Source organism: Archocentrus centrarchus, chromosome 16, assembly GCF_007364275.1.
Source record: "Archocentrus centrarchus isolate MPI-CPG fArcCen1 chromosome 16, fArcCen1, whole genome shotgun sequence".
Taxonomy (NCBI): Eukaryota; Metazoa; Chordata; class Actinopteri; order Cichliformes; family Cichlidae; genus Archocentrus; species Archocentrus centrarchus.
Genome location: NC_044361.1, coordinates 7,039,655 through 7,063,037, shown reverse-complemented (window position 1 = coordinate 7,063,037; position 23,383 = coordinate 7,039,655). Strand labels below are relative to the sequence as shown.

The window sequence follows — 23,383 nt, the reverse complement described above, 5'->3', positions numbered from 1 at the left end:
ACATTGATGCATCCTCCAACAGCAGAGCACTTTTAATTATTGACTGACTATTTCTGACCTTTAGGAAATTTTTGAAGTCTATCAGACACTAAAGAGGTACCCAGTACCCAACATGTGACACCTACAGGTCCTGACCAAGCATCAGTATGTAACATGTTGGGAGTGAGAACGGGTTGCCCTCCCACCACCTTCTGAGCGCTCTCTGCTCATGTTGTTAAAACTGTACTTGTCACAGTCGACTGCTCACAGCCTCCTGCTCCAGCCCACATCACTTATTTAGCGTTTCATACCATCTGTCGGCCTTCTGTAATTTGCTGGAAAAACCAAGGTTTTCTGTAATGTATTTTTAGTGGAGTCCCTCTCCGGGCCTTTCCACATGAAAGTACATTAACCTGCTAATACGAATCCATCACGTACCTTAACAACATGCCATGAAGCAAACAATTAACATCAGCTTAAGTCCCGGGTTTGACGAGCACCTAAACAGGAGGCATTTTTAAAAGGCAGCTGATTTCACGGCTAAAGAGATTACAGCTCTGTGTTCAGCTTTTTTTGGAAGAGGAGGAAACACTGTGTGAGCGATTCTAATTTGTGCACATATTACTGCTGTGCCGTCAAACCGTGACCATGTGTGCCAATGAGGCGTCGCCTGTCACCTTATCTCCTTAAAGAAGCCTCAACTTCCTTCCCTTCACTCTGAATATTTGGGTTGTACCACAGGGATTCCTTGTACTCAAAACTAATTCTTCTCAAAGCTAATACATTTTTGGACTTTTTTGTGTCTTTTACTTTCCACCTCCTGACAGGTATTCTCCCGACGACAGTGCTCGGACAAGTTCAATCCCCTGACCTTGATGACTGGAGTGAGAAAGTGTACCGTTTTCAAGGCAAACCAACCAGGTACTTTGATCTCATCAGCTGAAAATCCTGAGATGACTGAAAGGTGACTTGAAAAAAGAAAGTGATGGATATAAAAGCAGAGGTGGATAAATTATAGTTAGACACGTACTATAAATAAAGCAAGGTGAAGAAGAGGTTTGAAGCAGCACACGGCCACAAGGAATGCTAGAAAGGAGGGTAGCAATGCAACAGAAAGAGAGATAAAAGATAGAGCACAAGGGCACATTAAGTCTTACATATGATAAAGGTAAAGGTGTAGAGAAAGATTTTTTTAAAATAATATCACAAACATGAGATAAAACATAAAAGAGTTAGAGGAAATGTGAAAAAGCATTTTCACACATGCACTGCAACCCTGAATGTTTCTAGCGCTTTGCCGACTGAGACATATGTGGACTGCAAATCCCCCAAGCAGTCAGATCCAACACTAAACCGCTTTTAACCCTTCACCTCCCCATCACACAGTCCATGTGTTTGACTGCAACCATCTTTGCAGGTAACTATCCATTAAATTCAGAGTAAGCAGGTAGTCTTCATGTGGTCATCCTCATGCCCATTGTGCCCCTTGCCTAAACCAAGCTGAGAATTTCTAGTAGTGAAAACAACTCTGATATGATCTCCTTTAGTGCTCTAAATGTGAGGAAGTTCAAATTCAGACAATGTCCTGACTTGATTCTCTGCACTTTGTCTAGAGATCATCTTTGAAAAAGGCTTAAATCACAGAGAATAGTGGGTGTAAACAACTAGCTAGCGCTGTGTGAAAAAGTAATTGCCCTCCTTTGTTAAATCATTAATTAACTGTGATTAACAACATTATTTGAAAGCAGAATTCATTTTCAATAGCCATACACAGGCCTGATTACGGCCAGACCCGTTGAATCATGAAATCACTTAAATAGAACCTGTCTGACAAAATGAACTAGGCTAAAAGATCTCCAAAAACAACACATCATGCCACGATCTAAAGAAACTCAGGAACAAAGTTGTTGACATCTATCAGTCTGAGAAGGGTTACAAAGCATTTCCAAAGCATCAACAGTTCATTCAGGAAGTCACAAAAGAACCCAGAACAACATCTAAAGATCTGCAGGCCTTGTCTCGGTTAAGGTCAGTGTTCATGATTCAACAATAAGAAAAAGACTCTGCAAAAATGGCAGTCATGGGGGAGTTCCAAGGTGAAAACCACCACTGACCAAAATTTACACAAAGGGTCATCTCATATTTTCCAAAAAACATCTTGATGATCCCCAAGATTTCTGGGAAAATATCCCGTGGACTGACAAGACAAAAGTTGGACAACTTGCTGTAATTGATGGAACCACGAATTCTGCTCTCTACCTCCAATACTGAACGGCTAAAAAAAAATTAAGGTAATTCTGATTAAGATGCTTTGACATAACCTTAAACAGGCCGTTCATGCTTGAAACCCTACCGTGTGGCTCAGGCCCCCGTTTACATGACAACATTTCCAGTGGAAACGGTGTCGTTTTGATGCGTTTCGGCCTCCCGTTTATACAAGAACGGAGTGAAAACGACACTTTTTGGAAACGGCCTCCAGAGTGGACCGTTTCTGAAACGCTCTGGCCTCTGTCTCCGTGTAAACGGACAAAAACAATGCTTTTTGGAAACGGGGGCACTCGCACATGCGCACTATGGTTGCAACTGCCACAGTATTCCGCGCATGCGCTAATAAATGAACAACAATCGCAATGGCGGATTCACAAGTGCTTCTTGTGCTGCTCAGTCATTTGAACTTAACTTAAACTTAATTATCTGTGTACTTCAAGTGGCACGAGTCCCAGTCAATATTTTCCTGTGTTTTTGTGTTTTTATGATTTAGTGTTGTGTGCAGCAGCAATCCAACCTCATCATCAGTCCACACAAAGGTTCTCACATTGGCCATTTTGTAAATAATGAACAGATCTTTGCCACACATCCCACTGAGTCCCTCCACACATGCGTGTGTTGCGTAAACAAGATTTGCAAAAAAAAAAAAAAAACCACTGCCAACTTGTGGTCTGGCAATGGGAACTACATGATTTTCACTGTTTCTAGCATTTCCGTGTAAACGTTTCTGAAATGTCTCTATGTAAACGGGAGGCTGAATGCATCAAAATGACACCATTTCCACTGGAAACGTCGTGTAAATGGGGCCTGAATTAAAACTTTCTGCAAAGAAGAGTGGGCCAAAATTCCTCCACATGCAGCTGTGATAACTGCCAAAAAGTCTTTCACTTCTTTTTGGCAGTTATCACAGTTGCATGATTGCACTTTTTACTGCCAAGGGTGGCACAACCACTTTTTAGGTTTAGGGGGCATTTACTTTTTCACACAGGGTCAGGTAGGTTCGGATAGTTACTTCCCCTTAATAAATGAAATCAACATTTACAAACTGCATTTTGTATTTGTCTTTGCCTAATATTAAAATTTGTTTGTTGATCTGAAACATTTAAGTGTGAGAAGGTAATCGTTTCAGTGTATTCCTTTGTGTTCTGCAGTGAAGTGGATTTCAAATCCATTTACACATTCATCTAATTAATGTACCACCCATTATTAAAAAATAATGAAACCTTGATGTTCTTTTTTTGTTTGAAGTTGTACAAGTAGATGTCAACAAACAGTGAAACACAGCTTCTTATAACAGTAGAAAAACATATATATCCACAATCTAAAACTGTACAGCATGCACCCTCCAATGGGAAATGACCAACATGAATGAAGAGTACAGAGGAGAGAAGACACAATGTGATTTGGACCAATCTGCACGCTCCTGTTAAACATATTGTGATGGCAGATGTAAAGCAGTTTTAGGATGTGTTGGAACTAATGCAGAAAAGACTCCCTGCTAAAGTGTCCCCTCTCATGTGACACGCAGCAAGAGATGCACACGAGAAAAAGAGAGAAAATAAAAGAGCTGCACAGGAACTGACAAATATAAAATAAAGAGGGAGAGACAGTACAAAGGTGCCGTGCGACAAAGGGGAGAAAGGAAAATTGGGACAGAGAAACAGGCAGTTTGAAGGGGGAAACAAAGAAAGAGTGAAAGAGAATGAAAGGGAAGAGGACAGGAAGGAGAGAGAGATAGAAAAGGGGATCTGACTTGTCAGGAACAGTGCTATTAATACTTCATAACCAGCGGTATTGAAAATTCCCAGTGAAGCACGGCGAGGGCGCACTCATTTTGTTTGATGAGGCAAGGTTTCACGTGGACGCATTGAAAGGAGAGCCTGATTGCGCTCCCTGCCACCTTTTCTTCTAATGAGATACCTGTAAAGAGGGACGACAAGAGACGACAAGAAATGGCTGAGAACAAAGGAACCACAAGAGAGAGAATTACCATAGATACTCCTGAACTGCCGCCCCTCATCAGTGCATGCAGTAGATAGCAGTTTGTTCACAGTATAGATCAGCTTTAGGCTGAATGTTATTTACATATAAAAAAAGATACAATCCAGGGGAACATAAGGAGAAGTATTAAGTATTCTGGTGAGGTGAAGCAGCCCAGGGGGCTAATAACATGTTAAAGCTATAAAAATTAAAAAAAAAATGCTTTTTTGAGACATTGCCCTGAGATCCAATCACAAAATACACAAAAACAAGAAGATATCAGCATCCTGCCTCAGCAGATAGCAGTTTGTTTGGAATTGATTAGCACATTATGTTTTCATTTGTTTCCTCTCGGTGAAGTGCTGCGACATGTTTTGAAATCTTTCGAGCATGACGTTATTCCAGGAGATGGTACATAAAAGCTTGTTTTGTAGCAGCAGAGCAGGCTCAATCCGCGCGCTCATTTTGGCCTCAGTTCAGTAACGCTTAATTAATCGGTTCAGTCTGAGCTCTGAAGGTCACTGCAGCGTGAAGAGGTTAAATATTAACATGAGCCAGCAGCACATGTTCTCCACCAGGTTTGGGATCCACTCTATAGCGCAGCAGAGGAGAGAGTGCCAAAGTTTTCCAGATCAAGACCCCCCCCCTCCCCGCATGGATCCATGTTCGACAGCTGACCTCCATCTGGTCAGAGTTTGATCTGACAAATCCCATCAGAGCAAGATTTTACTCGGATTTAAGATCTCGCTGGAAACTATGAGTGTTTTTGGTTTTCCAAGCAGGAGGAACAGCTGCCTGTCAGATACTGACGTTTGATTTTCTACCCAGCAATTTGTGATTTGGTGTTAATGTACTTGTTATACGTATCCCTCTAACAATGAGACAGTGAACGTCAATGGTATTAATTAAATCTGTTCTAAAATTACCACATGAAACACTTCAGACTTTGATGCAGCAGGAATTAAGCACAACAATTATAACCAACTTAATCACAGTACTTTTAATGCAGCTACTGGGGTGGTCTGGTCCTGGCACCGGGGCCTTCAGGGTGGATGGGGTTAATAAAGTTTATTTCTGCTCTGCTTTTTCTTACATAAAGTTGAGATGTTCCTAAATTTTATTTTTGGCAGACCACATGAAATCCGTACGTAAGCATTTATATAACATGCGTAACTAAAAAATTCCAAAGGGGTCAGACGCTTTTTGCTGCAACTGAAAATACGACGGGTATCTTAAGAAAGAAAGCAGCAAATTTCTAGTATTTTAACCACAAAAAAAAAAAAAAAGGCTTAGCAACAACAGAAAAGAAGTAAACCTAATCTTTCTCTCTCTCTCAGGTTGTTCAGTCTGGACCAGAGCTCAGGTCAGCTCAGTATTAGGGAGGGAACTCCTCCCGGCTCGTACCGCCTGCAGTTTCGTGTGTCTGATGACACCTGGCCAGACGTCACCTCCACCGTTCGAGTGGACGTCACGGAGCTGCACCAAGATGCCTTGCAGCGTGCTGCCTCCATCCGCCTGAGCAGTAGGTCCCAAAATGATGATGTCAGATTGGCAAAATATGAAAATAGGCTCGTTATGCTAAAACAAAAACTGTTGTTGTGCTTTAAAATGATTTAACAACATCTCAACATGCTGACATAAGTTGGATATTCACACACTCCTGTGACTGCCAATGAGGCACTGTGTTGCATATTCTAAAGTGCTTCAGGGTCCCAGTTTCAGGGCTGTCAGCTCCATCAGGCTCCATCAGCTTCGACACACAAAGAGGGAATATTGGAAATAACTTCCCGCATTTCTTTTTCTGTCATCTCGTCTTCCCTTCTGTTTATTTTCTGTTCCATGTCTTCAGACTTTCTTGCCTCTTCCTTTCTTCCTTGCTTTTTGTTCACGTTTTCGTTCAACTTGTAGTATCAGTATATATAGTCTGTCCACTGCTTTCTATGCTGCTTCTAATTTCCCATGGTGGTTTATGAAGCTAGTAAACAAATCTGTTCTCCTCCTCTTCTTCTTCCAGACCTGACAGTGGAGGAGTTTTTCAGTAGTAGCAGTGGAGGTGAGGAGAGCCGGTTTTCCCATCTGGGTCGGATGTTGGCTGAACTCCTGCAGATTTTGCCGGAAAACGTCCAGATCTTCTCTGTGGGCGATGCCAGCAAACAGGGCAGGAAGGCACTTAATGTTTGGTTCGTTGCCCACGGCTCGCCATACTACAAGGCTGAGAAACTGCACGGCTACGTGGCAGCAAACAAAGCCAAGGTGAGGATACAGTTACAGCCTGAAAAATACACTTGAAATTATTTAAATGTAGGAATATATTTTAATTAATGATTCTGCTTTTTGGCATTTTACCCACCCTCTATTGTTTCAGTCAAGAAGAGGCAACTCATTACAGTTTTTCAGTTTCAGATCAGTTCCAGTGTAGTTCTATAGAGGTTCTTGAAGCCCCTTCTGCACATTTTTGATGTATAATAATGAACCATTATTTTACATTTGTACCCAATTTAAAAACAGTTATTTAATCCAAAACCTTCAAAGGCTAATTCATGACTTTTGTTACCAGAAATCTCGAGAAGTGTCCCAATCCAACAAGCACATGAGAATTGTGCAAGAGCTAAGAAAAGTGCAACAAGGTGAAGTGTGAAAGTAAAAACATGGATAACTAAGAGGGAAAAAAAGCCATCATGTTTAAATTGTCAGTCACAAGGTTAATAATGCATTAATTACACTCAATTAAACATCACCTTAACACATTCCTATGTGCAGTTCAACAGGAAGAGACATTTAATGTGCATTTCACACTCTGCACACCCACATACTGGGAAAGGTGAAAACTGGGTTATGCATTAATATGTGGACATGTTGCTTCAGCAAGTGGCTGCTTCTGTGATACTCCCACATATGCATGCAGAGATTTACATGCACTCTTGTATACTTTCATGTGAAAATTTACCATTAAAGCATGGGAGCTGCTTCTGATCTCAGTTCTGTGAGAGGCAGGAGGGCGATGACAGTTTGTGAATCATGTAAATATGAATATTAAATAAACACACACACGAGCATAACTCAGGTCATAGATCAGGTCATATTCAAATATCTGAACTCTCAGTTGATGTTTTTGGTAAAAAGAGTTGACAGATCATCAGCGGAAATTTTAAAACTGCCAAAGAAATAATGAAACAGGGAAAACATGTATCCAGAGAAAATAATATTAGTAACATACTATATTATAATTACAGGAACTATTCACATTGACATCTACATACTGACATACTGTATGCACCAAATTAAAGTATAAAAAAAACATCCCCAGTCAGTTAATGTAGAATATAATCGGACATTTTCAGTGTACTCAGCAGGGGTTTAATTATCATTATTCCAGCAAAAACTGCACAAAAGCAAACAATCAGTGTGTACCATCACGGGGTGCTGCAGTGAAGCCAGAGGCATTTTGATTCATAATTTCATATTCGCTTAGTTTGACATCTGCTTCCAAGGGCCAAAATATGAGCAAAAAAAAAACTATTTTATTAAAACACAACCAATTAATGTTAAAACACTACAGTGGGACAAAACATGGTTATAGCAATGTGTATTGCTTTCTATTGTAATATGCTTTCAATACATTACCAAATATCAATATATTCAGGTGAATCACCTGAATCAGATTTTCCACTGACTTACCACTCTTGACAAATAGTTAGGGAAAAGTGAATGACTATTGCATACACTCACATCAGGGAAACAGGAAATCAAACCAGGACGTTAATTCATTGAATGAACAGACACATTAATCCTGATAAAATACACAGAAACACCACAATCCATCATAAGATAAAAACACAGCAGTCAAAGGAACCTGAGAGTCAGGTGTTTTTGTTTTGTTTTTTTATCAAAATTTAACTGTTTATTCAGTACATGCACATTTTATATTCCACTGAAATTAAAATTTATTTTGATCAGGGCTTAAAAAACTTTCTGGTGGTATTACCAAGATGGCTTTGATAATACATAAATAAATGATTCCTTCCATCTTTGGTTACACAGATACCATGATGTCTTCTTGATGATTTTCTTACAGTGTGATGCAAAGTTTCCATACGGTTGTTACTGTGGGCAAGGATTTGTAATAGTACTATACTATATTACCAAAAGTATTTGCTTGTCTGCATTCACACATATATGAAGTGACATCCCATTCTTAATCCATAGGGTTTAATATGATGTCGGCCCAGCCTTTGCAGCTATAACAGCTTCAACTATTCTGGGAAGGCTTTCCACAATGTTTAGAAGTGTGCTAATGGGAATTTTTGACCATTCTTCCAGAAGTGTATTTGTGAGGTCAGACACTGATGTTGGATGAGAAAGCCTGGCTCACAGTCGCCACTCTAATTCATCCCAAAGCTGTTCTATCAGGTTGAGGTCAGGACTCTGTGCAGGCCACTCAAGTTCTTCCACACCAAACTCCCTCTTCCATGTTTTTATGGAGCTGCTTTGTGCACTGATATGCCATCATGTTGGAACAGGAAGGGGCCATCCCCAAACTGTTTCCACAAAGTTGGGAGGATGAAATTGTCCAAAATGTCTTTGTATGCTGAAGCATTAAGAGTTCCTTTCACTGGAACTAAGGGACCAAGCCGAACCCCTGAAAAACACCCCCACACCATAATCCCCCCTCCACCAAACTTTACACTTGGCACAATGCAGTCAGACAGGTATCGTTTTCCTGGCAATCACCAAACCCAGATTCGTCCATCACATTGCCAGATGGGAAAGTGTGATTCATTACTCCAGGGAACACATCTCCACTGCTGTAGAGTCCAGTGGCAGCGTGCTTTACACCACTGCAGCCAACACTTTGCATTGCACTTGGCGATGTAAGGCTCAGATGCAGCTGCTCAGCTATGAAAACCCATTCCATGAAGCTCTCTACGCACTGTTCTTGAGCTAATCTGAAGGTCACATGAGGTTTGGAGGTCTGTAGTGATTGACTCTGCAAAAAGTTGGTGACCTCTGTGCACCATCAGCATCTGCTGACCCCACTCTGTGATTTTATGTGGCCTACTACTTTGTGGCTGAGTTGCTGTCTTTCCAATCACTTCCACTTTGTTATAATGCCACTAACAGTTGATTGTGGAATATTTAGTAGTGATGAAATTTCACAACTGGACTTGCACAGGTGGCATCCTATTATGGTACCACGCTGGAAATCACTGAGCTTCTGAGAGCGACCCAGTCTTTCACAAATGTTTGTAGAAGCAGTCTGCATGCCTAGGTGCTTGATTTTATACACCTGTGGCTGTGGAAGTGATTGGAACACCTGAATTCGGTGATTTGGATGGCTGAGTGAATACTCTTACAATATAGTGCATATCATGAGTTCTGCTGTGAATCCCACCCCTGTTTTATTGTTCCTATTGTTTTTGTGACACTACTGATGATTGTATCAAAGCCATAATGTCCTTATAAAGCAGAGTAGTAGCAGTGTTTAGTGTTAAAGATTTTTTGTACTTAACTCTGCAAAGCAAACTAAATATTATGTGTTTAGAGAAGCCTTCTCGTTGCTTCTGCTTTGAATCATAAAACTAACATACATCCTGTCAACGTGTCAAGACACACAGAGTTAGCAGATCTCAAGCTGTAATGCAACTTTGCTCAAAAGACTAACCAGCACCCCCCCAAAAAACCCACAACAATAGAAATTTGTTAAATATAAATAACAGTACAAATCACATAGAATGATTAAAAATAACTTGCATCAAATGCTGAAGATGAAAGGTGCATCTTTAATTATCTCAGGTTAAGAGAAAAAAATTTGATTTAGAACAAAAATGTCAGAGAAATACAAAGTCATCACGAAAAAAAGATGATGTTGAAACTGGCTCTGGAGCCAAAATCTAAAGCCGTGCCTGGGGAGTGTAAGTCACAGAGGATGAGAGTGTCAGCTGAATAGCTAAACTCCAAAAAAAGAAATACACACAGTTGGAGAGAGACAGGAAACCCTGAGGGACTCTGATGAAAACCTCTCACCCCCCCACCCCCCAAAAAAAAAAAAAAAAAAAAACAAGAGAAAAGAATACAGATGACAAGCTGGAAAGCAAGTGATTTTTGGCAACGGAAAGCAAATGACAACAAAACTTTAAGAGGAAGGGAAAATGACAGAGAAACACCAAAGTGCATAAATAACATTAAGGGAAATAGAGTAAATTCAGATTTCACTGATGCAGGTAGACATCAGATCAAAGACGGCTCCTGTCATTCTCTGAAATTCTCTAATATGTTCAAACAGAGCTCATGACTTCAATGCTGTTAGTTTGAGTTAGCTTTTCCCCACGCTAGTTTTAGTTTCACTTGTTTCACACACTGTACTTAGTCTTATTTGAGGTATAATAACAGTGTCAATCTCCAGTTAGCTCTTAATGCTAATTTCATACAATTTTTCATCTTCATTTTAGTATTAGTCAAGTTTCTTTCACTAAGTTTAATCTTAGGTCAATTTTATGCCTAACTCATTTGGTGCAAACTTTTCAGCTCATCCATAACAAAAAGACTAAAAACTGCAGCTTAAATGCTAGTTTGGTTCAGTTTTAGTTTCATGTTAGTTTTAGTTATGGTTAGCTAAGCTATCAGGATACCTACAGCCATGTGGAAAAGAACTTGCATGACTATTATTACTCTCTGTAGGCCTGTGAAAAACTAAGTACACCTTACTGCTTCTATAGGAACTAAGACGAAAAGTAGCAACCAGGTGCTGCTAATCAAATTCACTGGATTAATTGATCAACAGTAGGTGTGATCACCTCTATAAAATGTTGAAACTTAATGTTTTTCTAGTCCATTCAGGTATATGTTAACACAATGCCACAACATTTCCAGGGGCCAACATCCCAGCAAATTTACTCCAAGGCCAGACCGTGCAATGCTCAGAGAAACAGCAAAAACTCCAAGAGGCTCTAAAGGTCTTGGTTAGCATGTTAAATGTTCAAGTTTATGGCAGTAATTAGAAAAAAGACTGAAAAAGAAAAGAAAAAGGACTGAACAAGTATGGCTTGTTTAGAAGGGTTGCCAGGTTCTCAGTATAAAGAAGATAGTGGAACAGCTTAGGTTTGCGAAATTGTATCTAAACAAACCACAAGACCACAAGAGCAATGCCCTTTGGACAAATGAGACCAACTGTCAACACCTCATACCAGCTGTCAAGCATGGTGGTGGAGGGGTGATGGGTTTTGCTTGTTCTGCAGCCACAGGACCTGGGCACATTGCAGTCTGAGTCAACCATGAACTCCTCTCTATACCAAAATATTCTGGAGTGAAAAGTGAGGACATCTGTCTAGCAGCTAAAGCTTGGTTTAAATTAGGACAGGACTGGACAATGATCCCAAACACTGCAGCAAATCTACAACAGAATGGCTGAAAAAGAAGCAAATCAAGGTGTTGCAATGGACCAGTCAAAGTTCAGACCTCAATATGATTGAAATGCTGAGGTAAGACCTCAAGAGAGCTGTGCAAATATGAATGCCTACAAAAACCTCAATTGACTAAAGCAGGGGTGGCCAACTCCAGGCCTCAAGAGCCAGTGTCCTGCAGGTTTTAGATGTGTTCCTGATCCAACACACCTGAATCACATATAGAAGTCATTAGCAGGACTCTGGAGAACTTGACTGCATACTGAGGAGGTAATTCAACCATTTGACTCAGGTGTGTTGGATCAGGGACACATCTAAAACCTGCAGGACAGGGGCTCTCGAGGCCTGGAGTTGGCCACCCCTGAACTAAAGCAATGTTGTAAAGAAAAGTGGGCCGAAATTCCTCCACAACAATGTGACAGACTGATAAAGTATACAGAAAACGATTATTTAAATTTATTGCTGAGACAGGTGGTATTTAGTTTTTCACAGGACAGCATGTAAACCTGTGAAAACATTTTCACATGACTCTAAATACCCAGTCCCTAATACCTTTATCCCAGTTTTACTTTCACGTATTTATTAATAATTTTTCTCCTCTCAGGTCTTCTTAAATAAAGTAGTTCCAGTCAGCTACATTCAATCTTGGTTTAGATTTGGTTATCTACCTTTGATTAAGCTGAGGTGCCGTTTGCTTGATGCTGTTTTTCCTTTGGTTCATGCTTGTTTTACTTTGTCTCTCTTTATTGCACAGTTTATCTCTCTTTTTTTTAGGTTATCATATTTTTAATGTTTCTCTTCTCTTTTTTAATCACCTTCAGTTGGAGGCCATATTGGGTGTGTCCATCTCTCAGGTGGGTGTAGATGACTGCCCATACACAGACTGCAGTCAGTCCGGAGGTTGCAGTAATGAGGTTTCATTCAGCCAGGCCCCGGTGTCTCTCAACTCTGGTAACATCTCTCTGGTGTCACTGGCGGCCTCTTCAACTGCACAGTGTGGCTGCAGGGGCCGAGAGGCGGTCCACCTGTCCTGCTCCGCTTACCCCATCAATCCATGCCTCAATGGGGGTACCTGCCAGGATGGACCACTGGGATACCGGTAGGAGCAAGTCAAACAGGGGTCTTCGCATGTTCCATATAATTCTAACATCAAAATACATCCAGGATGACCTTAAATATGAATATGTCATTCCAGTGTATGGACAGTATTGCCAAAAACAGTATATTGCCTGTAGGATGAAGTGTTGCGCCGTCAACTTCTCTTACCTTTTTTTAATCAAATTTCAGCAAGTATTCTCTAAAGTGCGGTTCTCTTTGAAACTTGTTACAGAAGGAAAAGTTTTTCTTTATAATGAGATACTGTGAAACCTTTTTCTTACTTTTCCCTCAGTGACAGCTCTGTGTTTACATAGTTTTCACCTGACAGCACTGATTAGAAGTCTGCCGGTCGTCTGTTAAAGTCACCTTGTGAAGCTCACAGAAATTTTGTATTTGTTCAGTGATTAACTTTAGGTAAAACTGTCAAACATTTGAAAGAGAGGTGCAAGATTTCTCTTAGATTAATAACAGCAAAGCCTCATTTTCACCTGAAAGTACACTAGCTTTCTTTAAGCTGTCACATGATTTTAATGGTTTAGATACTGGATGAAACATTCCAGCTGTTAAATTTGACAGATGGCTCACTCTCCATTCTGCTCTTTCTTTCTGTCGCAATTGGAAAACACTGGCAAATATAGATTATTTTTTTAAAGCTTTTCTGTTAAGGTTTCTTATATATGGATTATGTCTCTGATTATCTTTCTGTCTGTTGGTCTCAGTTCATTTTAACCTGTCAGGAAAGAAATCTGCTAATGCCACACTAATGGACAGGAGATGCTAGAAATATTATTAGATAATAAAGTAGATGAACTCTTTCTGTGTCTCAGATGTAAGTGTCCTCCTATGTTTGATGGCCCCGAGTGCCAACAGACCAAACACAGCTTTGGCGGCCACGGTTATGCCTGGTTCCCCCCCATCAAGCCTTGCTATCAGAGCCACATCGCCTTGGAGTTTTTGGCTGAGTCAGCCAATGGGCTGCTCCTCTACAATGGGCCACTTGGTAATGTTCACTCTGGACAGCAGGAAGACTTCATTGCCATTGGTGAGTCTTGTGCTGAGGCACTTGTGTGTAAAGCTTAATGTGCTAGATATTAAGAAAGAAGTAACATCTTAAGACTTTGCTTGTTGATGGCAACTAATGAGACATTTAGCTGGATTCTGTATAATTACACTTGTAAGATCAATAGTAAATCACTGGAAATTTGTTCTGGAGTCAAATTAAATTAAAAGCCCAAAGAGTTCTACTTACAAGATGTGTGCATACCAAACAGTCAGTGTTGTTTTAAATAATACAATAAAACTATATGTAGTAATTTCAGTTGACATTTAGCCACTGAACAAGTGTTTCCACTTGGGTGGAAGTAGAAATTTTAGCCCGAATAAGACTGTCCAGAAAAGGTACCTCTAAATAGAGCCAGTTTTGAGTCTGATGAAAGAAAGATAAAGACTTACCCAGTGACAAAACCAATGAAGAATGAGCTGCTGCAAGGAAATGCACCACTGATTACATGCAGCAGTAGAACAGCAACTTTCCCAGCCCATTAAGAATAAATAAAGCTGCAAACATTATTTAGCAAGCCATTGTACCGGGGTAAGCAACATTACAGGGCTTTCAAATTATGCCAGCGGCAGGCGCATTTTCCACCTACTCCACCACTCTGCGCCGTCTACTTTTTAATTTACCTAAAAAAAATTTTTTGCGCTGTTCGCAGTCTCCATTTTCAGCGCCACGTGGATGCACGTTGCAATATTTACGTTCTTTCAATCTGAGCCATTTGATTGGTTCACGACTGCCATGTGACTATTCATATTGTCTGCTGCCGTCATGGCTTCGGTCAAGGTGCCTGCTACTTTGGCATCCCCCTTGCTACTCCAAAACAATTTGAAAGCCCTGTATTAGAAGGGGTTTTTTTAATAGAAGCATTTAGCAAGAATCCCTTCAGGCCTGGACTCTTCTAAGAGGCTTATTTCACTTCCTGTATCCACTAGGTGGCGTTAGATGCTGTTTGATTAGATCTCACAATTTTCACAATAAAGCAGCAACTTGGTCTAATGGATTTTCTCATGTATTTGCAAAATTGTAACTTTCTGTTGCCATTAGATGGCACTGCAACTAACAGAATTGTACTGTAGATGCATTAAAGCAGAACTCTTATGAGATCAAAGGATTTGGGGGTAGATTAGACAATATTAATTTATGTTGCAAGAACTTAATGGGGATGAATAATCGAAATTGGCCATGGCGTCTCACACAAACGCACGCGTGTTTAACAAAAACTCAAACTCTTTGCATTGCAAAGATCTTTAGATTATACTGTCTAAATATATAAACATACCAAGGTGGGAAGTCTTGGTCCATGACTTTTGCACCAAACAATCACAATGTTAGTCCAGCATAAAGGCGGTCATGAGTCAAACTCAACCATAGCTCTTCTTGTTCTTGTGTGCAGACTCTTTTTTTTTTCCTTTGGATGGCTCTGAGCTGAAATGTTTTAGTTTTTCATGTGTCTAAAAGATCTAGACAAATAAAAAAGAATAACAAACAGTTACAAAAATGATGAGCAAAGCTGATGACTGTAATGCTTCCGAGAGGCTCTGAGAGTGGCTCCTCTGCTAAATGCTAAAATTCTGCTTGAAATTCAGCACCTTTTTGCTTAAAGATGTCAAACTTTTTTTTTACATCCTGGCTCCATAACAGTCATACTGATCTCACAGTGCTGATGGGAACGTGCTGCCGGTCATTCCTTTCAACAAACACAAAGCATTCATCAATCCACTGCTGTATAGACAGTTTCTCAGTGGACGAAGAGCTTCATAAACTCTAATGTCAGCTCCCAGTGGTCCTAATGTGGTGTTGATGGATTAGCCTGCAGATGGCCTTTCAAACACTTCTTGCATAATCTTGTGGCATTAAAGTTATGTAATTATTGAACCCAGGCTGCTGCTGCGCTGTTCTGGGGAGGGAAAAATCAAAGATAGTTGCAGGATTGAGCTCTCTGAAGCATTTTTGCACTTACATGTTCAATACTGTGACTGTGAGGTTGATCAGGTCACACACAGATGAGCCCACATTGGAGGATTCACTGAGTGAATTGATGAAGTGGATTTCCGCAGTTGTTGATGGGATCCAGAAGCTTACATAGCAATAAAGAGATGTGATGTCAAGGCATGCGTCAACTTTTAAGACACAAAAAAAGAACATTTTGTCTTAGTGGGTTTTAGTTGATCCACAGCTGTGTTCGATTTTACTTGGTGATTAACGGACTGCACGCAGTCATCAAAGTTAAATAAGAAAGCATTCAAAATTCACATTATAGGCTTAAAACATATTTTCCAGCTTGTTTTACACATTTGTTCTGTTGATATTTACAGACTTGACTTTATTGTTTATGTAGAACTGTTGGGATTTTATATTTGGGTCTCTCTTTTGTGTGTGTGTTTGTGTGCGTGTGCGTGCGTGCGTGCGTGCGTGCGTGCATGCGTGCGTGTGTGTGTGTGTGTGTTGTTTGTTTGTTTTTACTGTGAGATGGAAAATAGAAAACAAAGATAATATTCTCAACTCCCCATTCAGAGGTGAGAAACGGGGTTCCAGCTCTGAGTATCAACCACGGTTCAGGAACACTCACTCTGCAGCTTCCACCCAAATCCACTGTCACCGACCGACGCTGGCATCGCCTCGACATCATCAGTGACGGAAAGGTAGCAGATGCATGAGTGGATGACTGGATAGATGGAAATAATGAAAAAACAAAGACAGGAAATCAGAAAACCTTGTAAAATGAGGTTATGTGAGGTGGTGGTGTGTATTCTGTTTGTGTTCAGGCTGTCCAGCTGATCCTGGACCAGTGTGGAGGGGTGGCTACGAATGAGTTAGAGACAGATGAGTCCAGCTGCAGAGCTGCAGGGGAGACACCTGGAAGTCAGAAGTAAGAACAAGCCTAGAGCTGCTGCTGATGTATTTCACTGCATACTTACAAGTTCAATACAGAGACTCAAACTTTAATCTGAAAAATATAATTAGTCTTCTTCTTGCTTTCTTCTTCCCTTTATTTTTTCCTTCAAATTCATCCTTTATTTTCATCCCCCCCCCATGCACTGACTGCTACTACTCTTTTTCATTTTGTTTCAAATCCTTCTGTTCTTCTTCTTCTCTCATGTTCCACTTTTTCCTGATACTGTTCTTCACTTCCCTCTGCTGACCTCCTCTTTTCTTCTCCTCCACATCAGGTATCTGAATGTGTTCCAGCCTCTTCAGCTGGGAGGGGTGAAGGAAATGTCCCCTCACAGACGTTTCCGCAGTTTCACTGGCTGCATCCGCAACCTGGTGGTCGACAGTCAGGTAATACTACTACATGACCATGTTTACTTATTTATTTATTTAGTTATTTATTTATTTGGTGGGGGGGCAGAACATAAATTTGTTACACTGTGAGAATCTTCCTCCCTATTTGGGGCAAAAAGCAAGTCTTAATGTAAATGATTAGATCTTAATAGTCATACTCGATTAAAGATTAGATGACATTAGATTTAGGATAAGGATGCAGATTAGGAAGGTAGGGGTTGTGGTTAGCCTTAGGCTAATTTTCCTGGAAATGATTGTGAGTCAGTGTGAAGCCTTCTGAAGTGATGGGTTTCTCCTCCGTGTGTGTTTTAATCCCAGAGATCATTAGCTTTTTGTGTTTTTTTTTTTTTCGTGCCCTTAAATGCAGCTTTAATGTCTGCAGGCCTGCACCTGTTTGTGTTTGTTCATTCATGTATTCACTACTAGTCCTTGGTGGAAGGTGTTGGTGTTTATCTGTGTGCCTGCGAGTACCACAGGGATGGCGGTCAGACAGATGGTGATCTGGGCTCAGCTCTGCAGCCAAGGCCAACATACCAACATCACAGTCCAAAATGTAATATAAATGAAAAGAACCTCCCTCATCCTTGTGAATCTCAGCCTTTGAGAGGTTACTGAGGTTTACTGCTGCAAAACCTCAGTAACCTCTTAAATATGCCAAAATAGTCCCCTGGAAAGATTTCAACCAGCTTTTTGACAAGAAGATCTGGAAGTACGATACCATGAGCCCGTCACTACAGTACCTCATTCAAACCACAATCCCTTGTGTTTTGGGGTTGCCTCCTGCAGTCTATGATTTTACAGGACTGAGATGAACTCTGCCTTCACAGGATGGCAAAGTGGTTTTGGTTTTTGTTTGTTTTTTGCATTGTAGTACACATTTGTGTTAAAGTGGCATTCTAAAATGCTCCAATCTACTAATCTTGTCTCTTTATATCTCCCACACTTAATATGGGAACCTGTTATTTATTTTTGGTCTAATGCAGCGGTGGGCAATTATTTTTCCCAAGGGATTGCTTATTAGCTTATTGGTGCGGCCCTCTACAGCAGTTCCAGTTTCTTTGTATCGTATACGCCTTTTCTGCAAAGTTGAAGCGCAGTTCACATCATTTTTTTGGCTCCTAAAAACTTAAATAATGGCTCTAGTAAAACAATGCCACGTAAAATGATTTATAGTAATAATAATAAAAGGGGTTTTTTCTGCATTTTTCTGCATGTACCAAATAGGACGGTAAATATGGTTCCCAGCAAAGATTACATTTTCTGACCTTATAGTATATAATTCATCCTGAATCTGAAGAGTGAGAGGGGGCGTTGGACTTCTTTCAGTGAGCAATATCAGTGATCTTCCACTAAAGGTCAAGAAGCACCCCAAATAGGTCAGTGACTGATGACAGGGACGCTCACAAACTCTCGCATTTTGTTTGATTACAACCACACTCGGATTGTCAGTTAACCAAACTGGTCCAAGGTTTGATTTTACTTTTATCCTGACTATGTATGCAATGCCTGATTGATTGAGCCGTACCTTGTGAGCATAGAGGTCATATGTTCTATCCACCATCCAAGGTTGATTTAAACTTTTCATACATTCGTGATCAATAAACATACATACAAGATCCCAAGCTTGTGAGCTGCTGCAGTGACTGAAGAAGCAGAGCTGAGCTTGTGAGAGGACCTGCCTGTTGTTGCGTTCAGCACGCATCTGAAGTCCCCTGTGAATAATTAGTGCTTTGGCTACATTTATTCTTGCTAAATATGGTAAGTTGGGACAACCCAACACGAAGGTATCAGCATATTTTTCGTCCTCTTGTTGTTATTTGGTACCCAAAAGAGAAAAACTTTGTCAAAGTCACATTTAGATGTATACACACAAATATTTCTGATGTTAATGGAGACCTGTTATGCTCATTTTGAGTTACATATTTTCATTCTTGGACTTGGACTAGACTAGTTTTGCTTGATTCACAGCTCAAATGAATCTTTATTTATCTAATGCTGGGAATTTCTGTCTGAAACAAGCCATTTTAGCTCCTCGTGCTTCTTTTAAGCCAACTTTCTTCCATTTGGTTTACTCTTGCAAACAGTAGGTTTGAACATAAGGTGGGTGGGGGTTGTGTGTTCACACCCAGAGCTGTGTGCCTGAGATTACCATATTAAAGACATCCCCTCTCACAGATATCATCAAGATCAGGGAGCAGTGCTCATTAGACTGCTTGTCAGTCGATTGCCTGATTAATTTTGAGTCTCAAAAAATCAGTTAATTATATTTTTTTCTCACACACCCCCCACCCCCCTTTGATTAACGCTTAACATCTATATGTTGATCACATCTTGAGTGTTGACTTGAAATCCAGTTCAGTGGTATGTAGAGTCAAAATTACAAAAAAATTAATAATTGCCCAAATACTTATGGATCCAACTGTATATGACAGACGATAAGAAACCCATAGCAGGTCCACTTTAAACAAGATTAGCACAATTGAATCCTCAAAGCAGTGCATCAGTGTGATGCAACAATATCCACATGAAAAAATCTGTCCATCCTAAACTTTGATGGAGGGCCAATATTTCGAAATTACTTTTCAAAAGTGATGAATTGCAATGTTTAGTGATTCTCTGGCTCTGCCATTAGGCAATAATTGTTTTTATTCAGGAGGAATATTATGCGGCTAATCGTGTGAGGTCTGCTGAGCACATTCATGCTCCATTGAGGAGGAACCCCTTCAGTTTCAGTTTTCAAAGCCAAATTTTTATGACAGTAGAAAGCGGTTTTCAAAACCTTAAACGAGACAGAAACAGAGCCCCTGCCTTACATGCTTTTCTTTGTTCTGTAATCAAAGCTGGTTTCTTGATTCCTTCAGAAAAATTCAAAACAGATTTTGCAGCTCATGCGTTAAGGTAGACTGACACACCACAAAAACTGCTGCCAAACAAAAACAATGGGCACGTTTAGAAATTTGGTGCATGTCAAATTCACTCTTTTTGGATTTCAGACTTAAAGGAGGAAAACTGTAGAATTAAAAAAAAAAAAAATAAAACCCTTCTCTTGGCTGTGAACGCAGCCTGGATCGCATAACCGGAGGCAGCACTGGGCTCTTTTATGAAGCATGTGAAGCGAGTTTGCCGTGATCATGCTGGATACAAAAACAAAACTTGCTTTAAGATTTTTTTTTTAAAAAACAACATGATCATCTCTCTCTCTTCTCTTTGTCCCTCAGGTGTATGATTTGGCATCTCCGGGTGAGAGTGTGGATAGCACCCCGGGATGTAAGCTCACAGACGGGGTGTGTGTGACAGCGGCGGGCCCTTCTTGTGGGGTTCACGCCACCTGCCTCGCCGACTGGGGCTCTTTCAGCTGCGAGTGCCATGCTGGATACACCGGACACAAGTGTGACAGGGGTGAGGGACGGAGGGTTTCGGTTCTTATTTTTAAACTTTCTTTAGGACATAAAAGCTGTGAAACTCAGGAGCACACGAAGCCTGTTAGTCTGAAATAGCGCACACAGAGAGTCTGGCTCCTTTTCAGGGGTTCTGTGGTTGGCCTTATAATTGTGACATCTGCAGCAAGCTAACAGGGTTGTACCTGTTATATTTGACCACGAACAGTCAGACCAAACATTCAGTGAAAAAAAAAACTGCCTCCTGTTGAGCAAATGTTTTGCTTTCCACACAGTCTGTAAAGAAGATTAATGGAGTCAGTTTACAGCTAGCACCAAAAGTTTATCCTTTTGTGTGAAACAAAACACATATCTCCTCCTCCTCCTCAGTCATGCCAGAGTTCTCCTTCGACTCAAGAAGCGCGGTGCGCTTTCAGCTCAGAGGAGGCGGCAGCTCCCGACGCACCAGCATTCAGCTGCTCCTCCGAACCAGAGCCACCTCAGGCACCCTGCTCTCTGCGACATCCCGGGAGGCCGACGAGTACATCGTCCTGGAGGTCAGTCCACCACATGAACAATACTAACCAACCTTTGATTTCACATGACATCTAATCACGTAATGAGCTGGCTTATATGACTTTTTAAGCAGCATTACTTATCAAGACACTCTTGTTTTTCCTTAAATATAATTTTAACCTTTATTCAAATAATTGCACTTAAATACAATTTTTAGAGAATAAATGCACTTTCAGTGGGCAGCATTGCAGTTTTTACCTCCCCGCATGACATTATCAGTACAAGTATTTCAAAACTGTGATACTTACACCTTAACTAAAAGTCTGACACAGCAGCCAAAAGGAGCTAGACACAAAGTCTTGTGTGGGGGGGAAGAGGAAGGTTAATGTTCTTCTCGTTCTCAGATCTCAGAGGGTCACATCTCAGTACGTGCCAACCTGGGTGACGGTGCTCATGCTCTGCGGCTTCCCGGCCAACGAGTGGATATCGGGCAGTGGGTCCTGGTCAGCCTCAGTCGCTATGACAACATGTTTTCCCTGCGGCTAGAGCACGGCGGGGGCTCAAGGGAGGTGCAGGCCCGCCTGGGGAGCCGCAGGGAGATCGTGGTTCATCCATCCAGCCTGATGATCGGTAATGGACCAGACAAGGCTGGTGACAAAGCCGACTTTCAGGGTGAGATCTGAATCCTTTAAAACATTCTTGTTTATACGAGGGAGCTTTGAATGGCGTAAACTGACTTTTAAGTGTCTGACAGCCATGGTAAGAGGTATTTAAATTCTTTTAAAAGAAAACTTTTTCTTGTAGCCATAATTTTGTTTTCCTTAAGTTTTCTTGTCTTGTTGGTTTAAGATAAAACATTGCAATGGGTCATTTTGGCTGGTCTTTTTTTGCACATATTGAATGAATGAATGAATGAATGAAGTTTTATTGCCATGTGGGTGAACAAGTTCACACATTGGAAATTGCAGTTACAGAACACCATCCAAATACACAAACACAACACACATAGGGGGATATGTGTCCTTGGGTCATGCAGCCGTTTCTTACGGCGCTACCTTTGGCAGGAGGAGAAAACAACACATCATGGGGAAGTTAGGTTAAAAAAAAAAGTCATCTGGTACAGAGCTCAAAAAGAGCACTATACCAGGGTCCAAAAAAACCACCTTAGCAAAGCATTTGCACATGTAAAGCAAGGACAGCAGCGGTAGGTGAGGTCAGGGCGGGAGGGGATGCAGAAGGAGACGAGAGGTCGGGGCATTGTGGAGCCAGATGCCAGGTTCCAGCCAAAACAGTTTGCTGATAGTGGTGGAATTTCATCAGCGGCCGTGATACACCAGACCCAGCTTCACAAATCACAACGCGGAGTGGGGGGGAGAGCAGCCTCACACAGTGCCCTGGAGAGAGATATGGTTGCCAACCCAAGGCCGGCAGGGGAGCCGAATTCCTGATAACAGAAGTTGTTTTGGAACAGGCTGCTTGTTTTTCCAACAGCCTTCAGTCTTACTGGGAAACCATTCAAAAATCCAATATTCCAAATTAGTTGATTGCCGTCCTCACCGTGCAGAACCGAACCACATCTCCCGATCTAACCCCTCTCGCCTGCGAGCTCGCTAATCTTGCGGCTCAGGTCCACCAGGCTTTGAGTCTCAGTTTGTACGGCTCTGCTCAGCCCCTCCACCTGGATCGGCAGCCTCTGCAGATGTCGAACCGCCGTCCAGATTTTCTTAATTTGCCAGTAAAGCAGGTATCCACCGAGCCCAAACAGAGAAGATACTGCTACCAAAAAGCCGAATATGTAGGCGTCTTCCACGTCCTCCACTCCAAGGGCCGAGAAGCACACAGGTCTCCACGAGCTCCAAGAGTCGATGACGTATCCAACCGGGTCTGTTCCACTGGGACACCCAGGCTCCCCTGTCCCGGATCTCATAGTGGAAAAAATTCGATCAATGATGGAGAATGCCCAGTTTGCCAGATCCATGTTTCAATCTTGTTCTTATTCGGACACAACATTTCAGCTTTAAGCACAAAAGTCACGTGACCCTTGACTCAGTCACTGTAGAAGCCCTTTAAGAGTCCTTCATTATGTCACGTGTCTCTGTATGAAGTTTTGTGCATTAGTTTTAGTAGTTTATCTTAAAAAACTTATGTAAACATGTATTGGATGCAATGCTAATTTGGACCTTTTGTCAAACAGGTTGTCTGCGGGACGTTCGATTTAACGGTCAGGTCCTGCCTCTGGACGGGCAGAGCCGAGACCTGGTGACGGTTCTGGAGAGGCGTGGTGTCACCTCAGGGTGCTCTAGCAACGCCTGCAGCAGCCAACCCTGCCGCAGCCCACTGCGCTGCGTCGACCTATGGAGGAAACACCAGTGCAAGTAAATGACACACAAACATAAACCAGCACACATGCATAACGTCCACTG

At 41.3% G+C, this 23,383-nt stretch overlaps 1 protein-coding gene across 1 annotated transcript in view; it reads left to right on the top strand.

The window, feature by feature from the left end:
- The window catches only part of LOC115794867 (neural-cadherin), a 153,735-nt gene that overhangs the window by 123,597 nt on the left and 6,755 nt on the right, over positions 1-23,383 (top strand). Inside the window, exons 20-31 of the mRNA XM_030750544.1 lie at positions 807-900; positions 5,565-5,749; positions 6,242-6,480; positions 12,449-12,726; positions 13,553-13,767; positions 16,297-16,424; positions 16,548-16,651; positions 16,953-17,064; positions 20,286-20,466; positions 20,835-21,001; positions 21,365-21,632; positions 23,155-23,335. Coding sequence (XP_030606404.1) covers positions 807-900; positions 5,565-5,749; positions 6,242-6,480; positions 12,449-12,726; positions 13,553-13,767; positions 16,297-16,424; positions 16,548-16,651; positions 16,953-17,064; positions 20,286-20,466; positions 20,835-21,001; positions 21,365-21,632; positions 23,155-23,335 — 2,152 coding nt within the window. The remainder of the gene's footprint in view (positions 1-806; positions 901-5,564; positions 5,750-6,241; positions 6,481-12,448; positions 12,727-13,552; positions 13,768-16,296; positions 16,425-16,547; positions 16,652-16,952; positions 17,065-20,285; positions 20,467-20,834; positions 21,002-21,364; positions 21,633-23,154; positions 23,336-23,383) is intronic.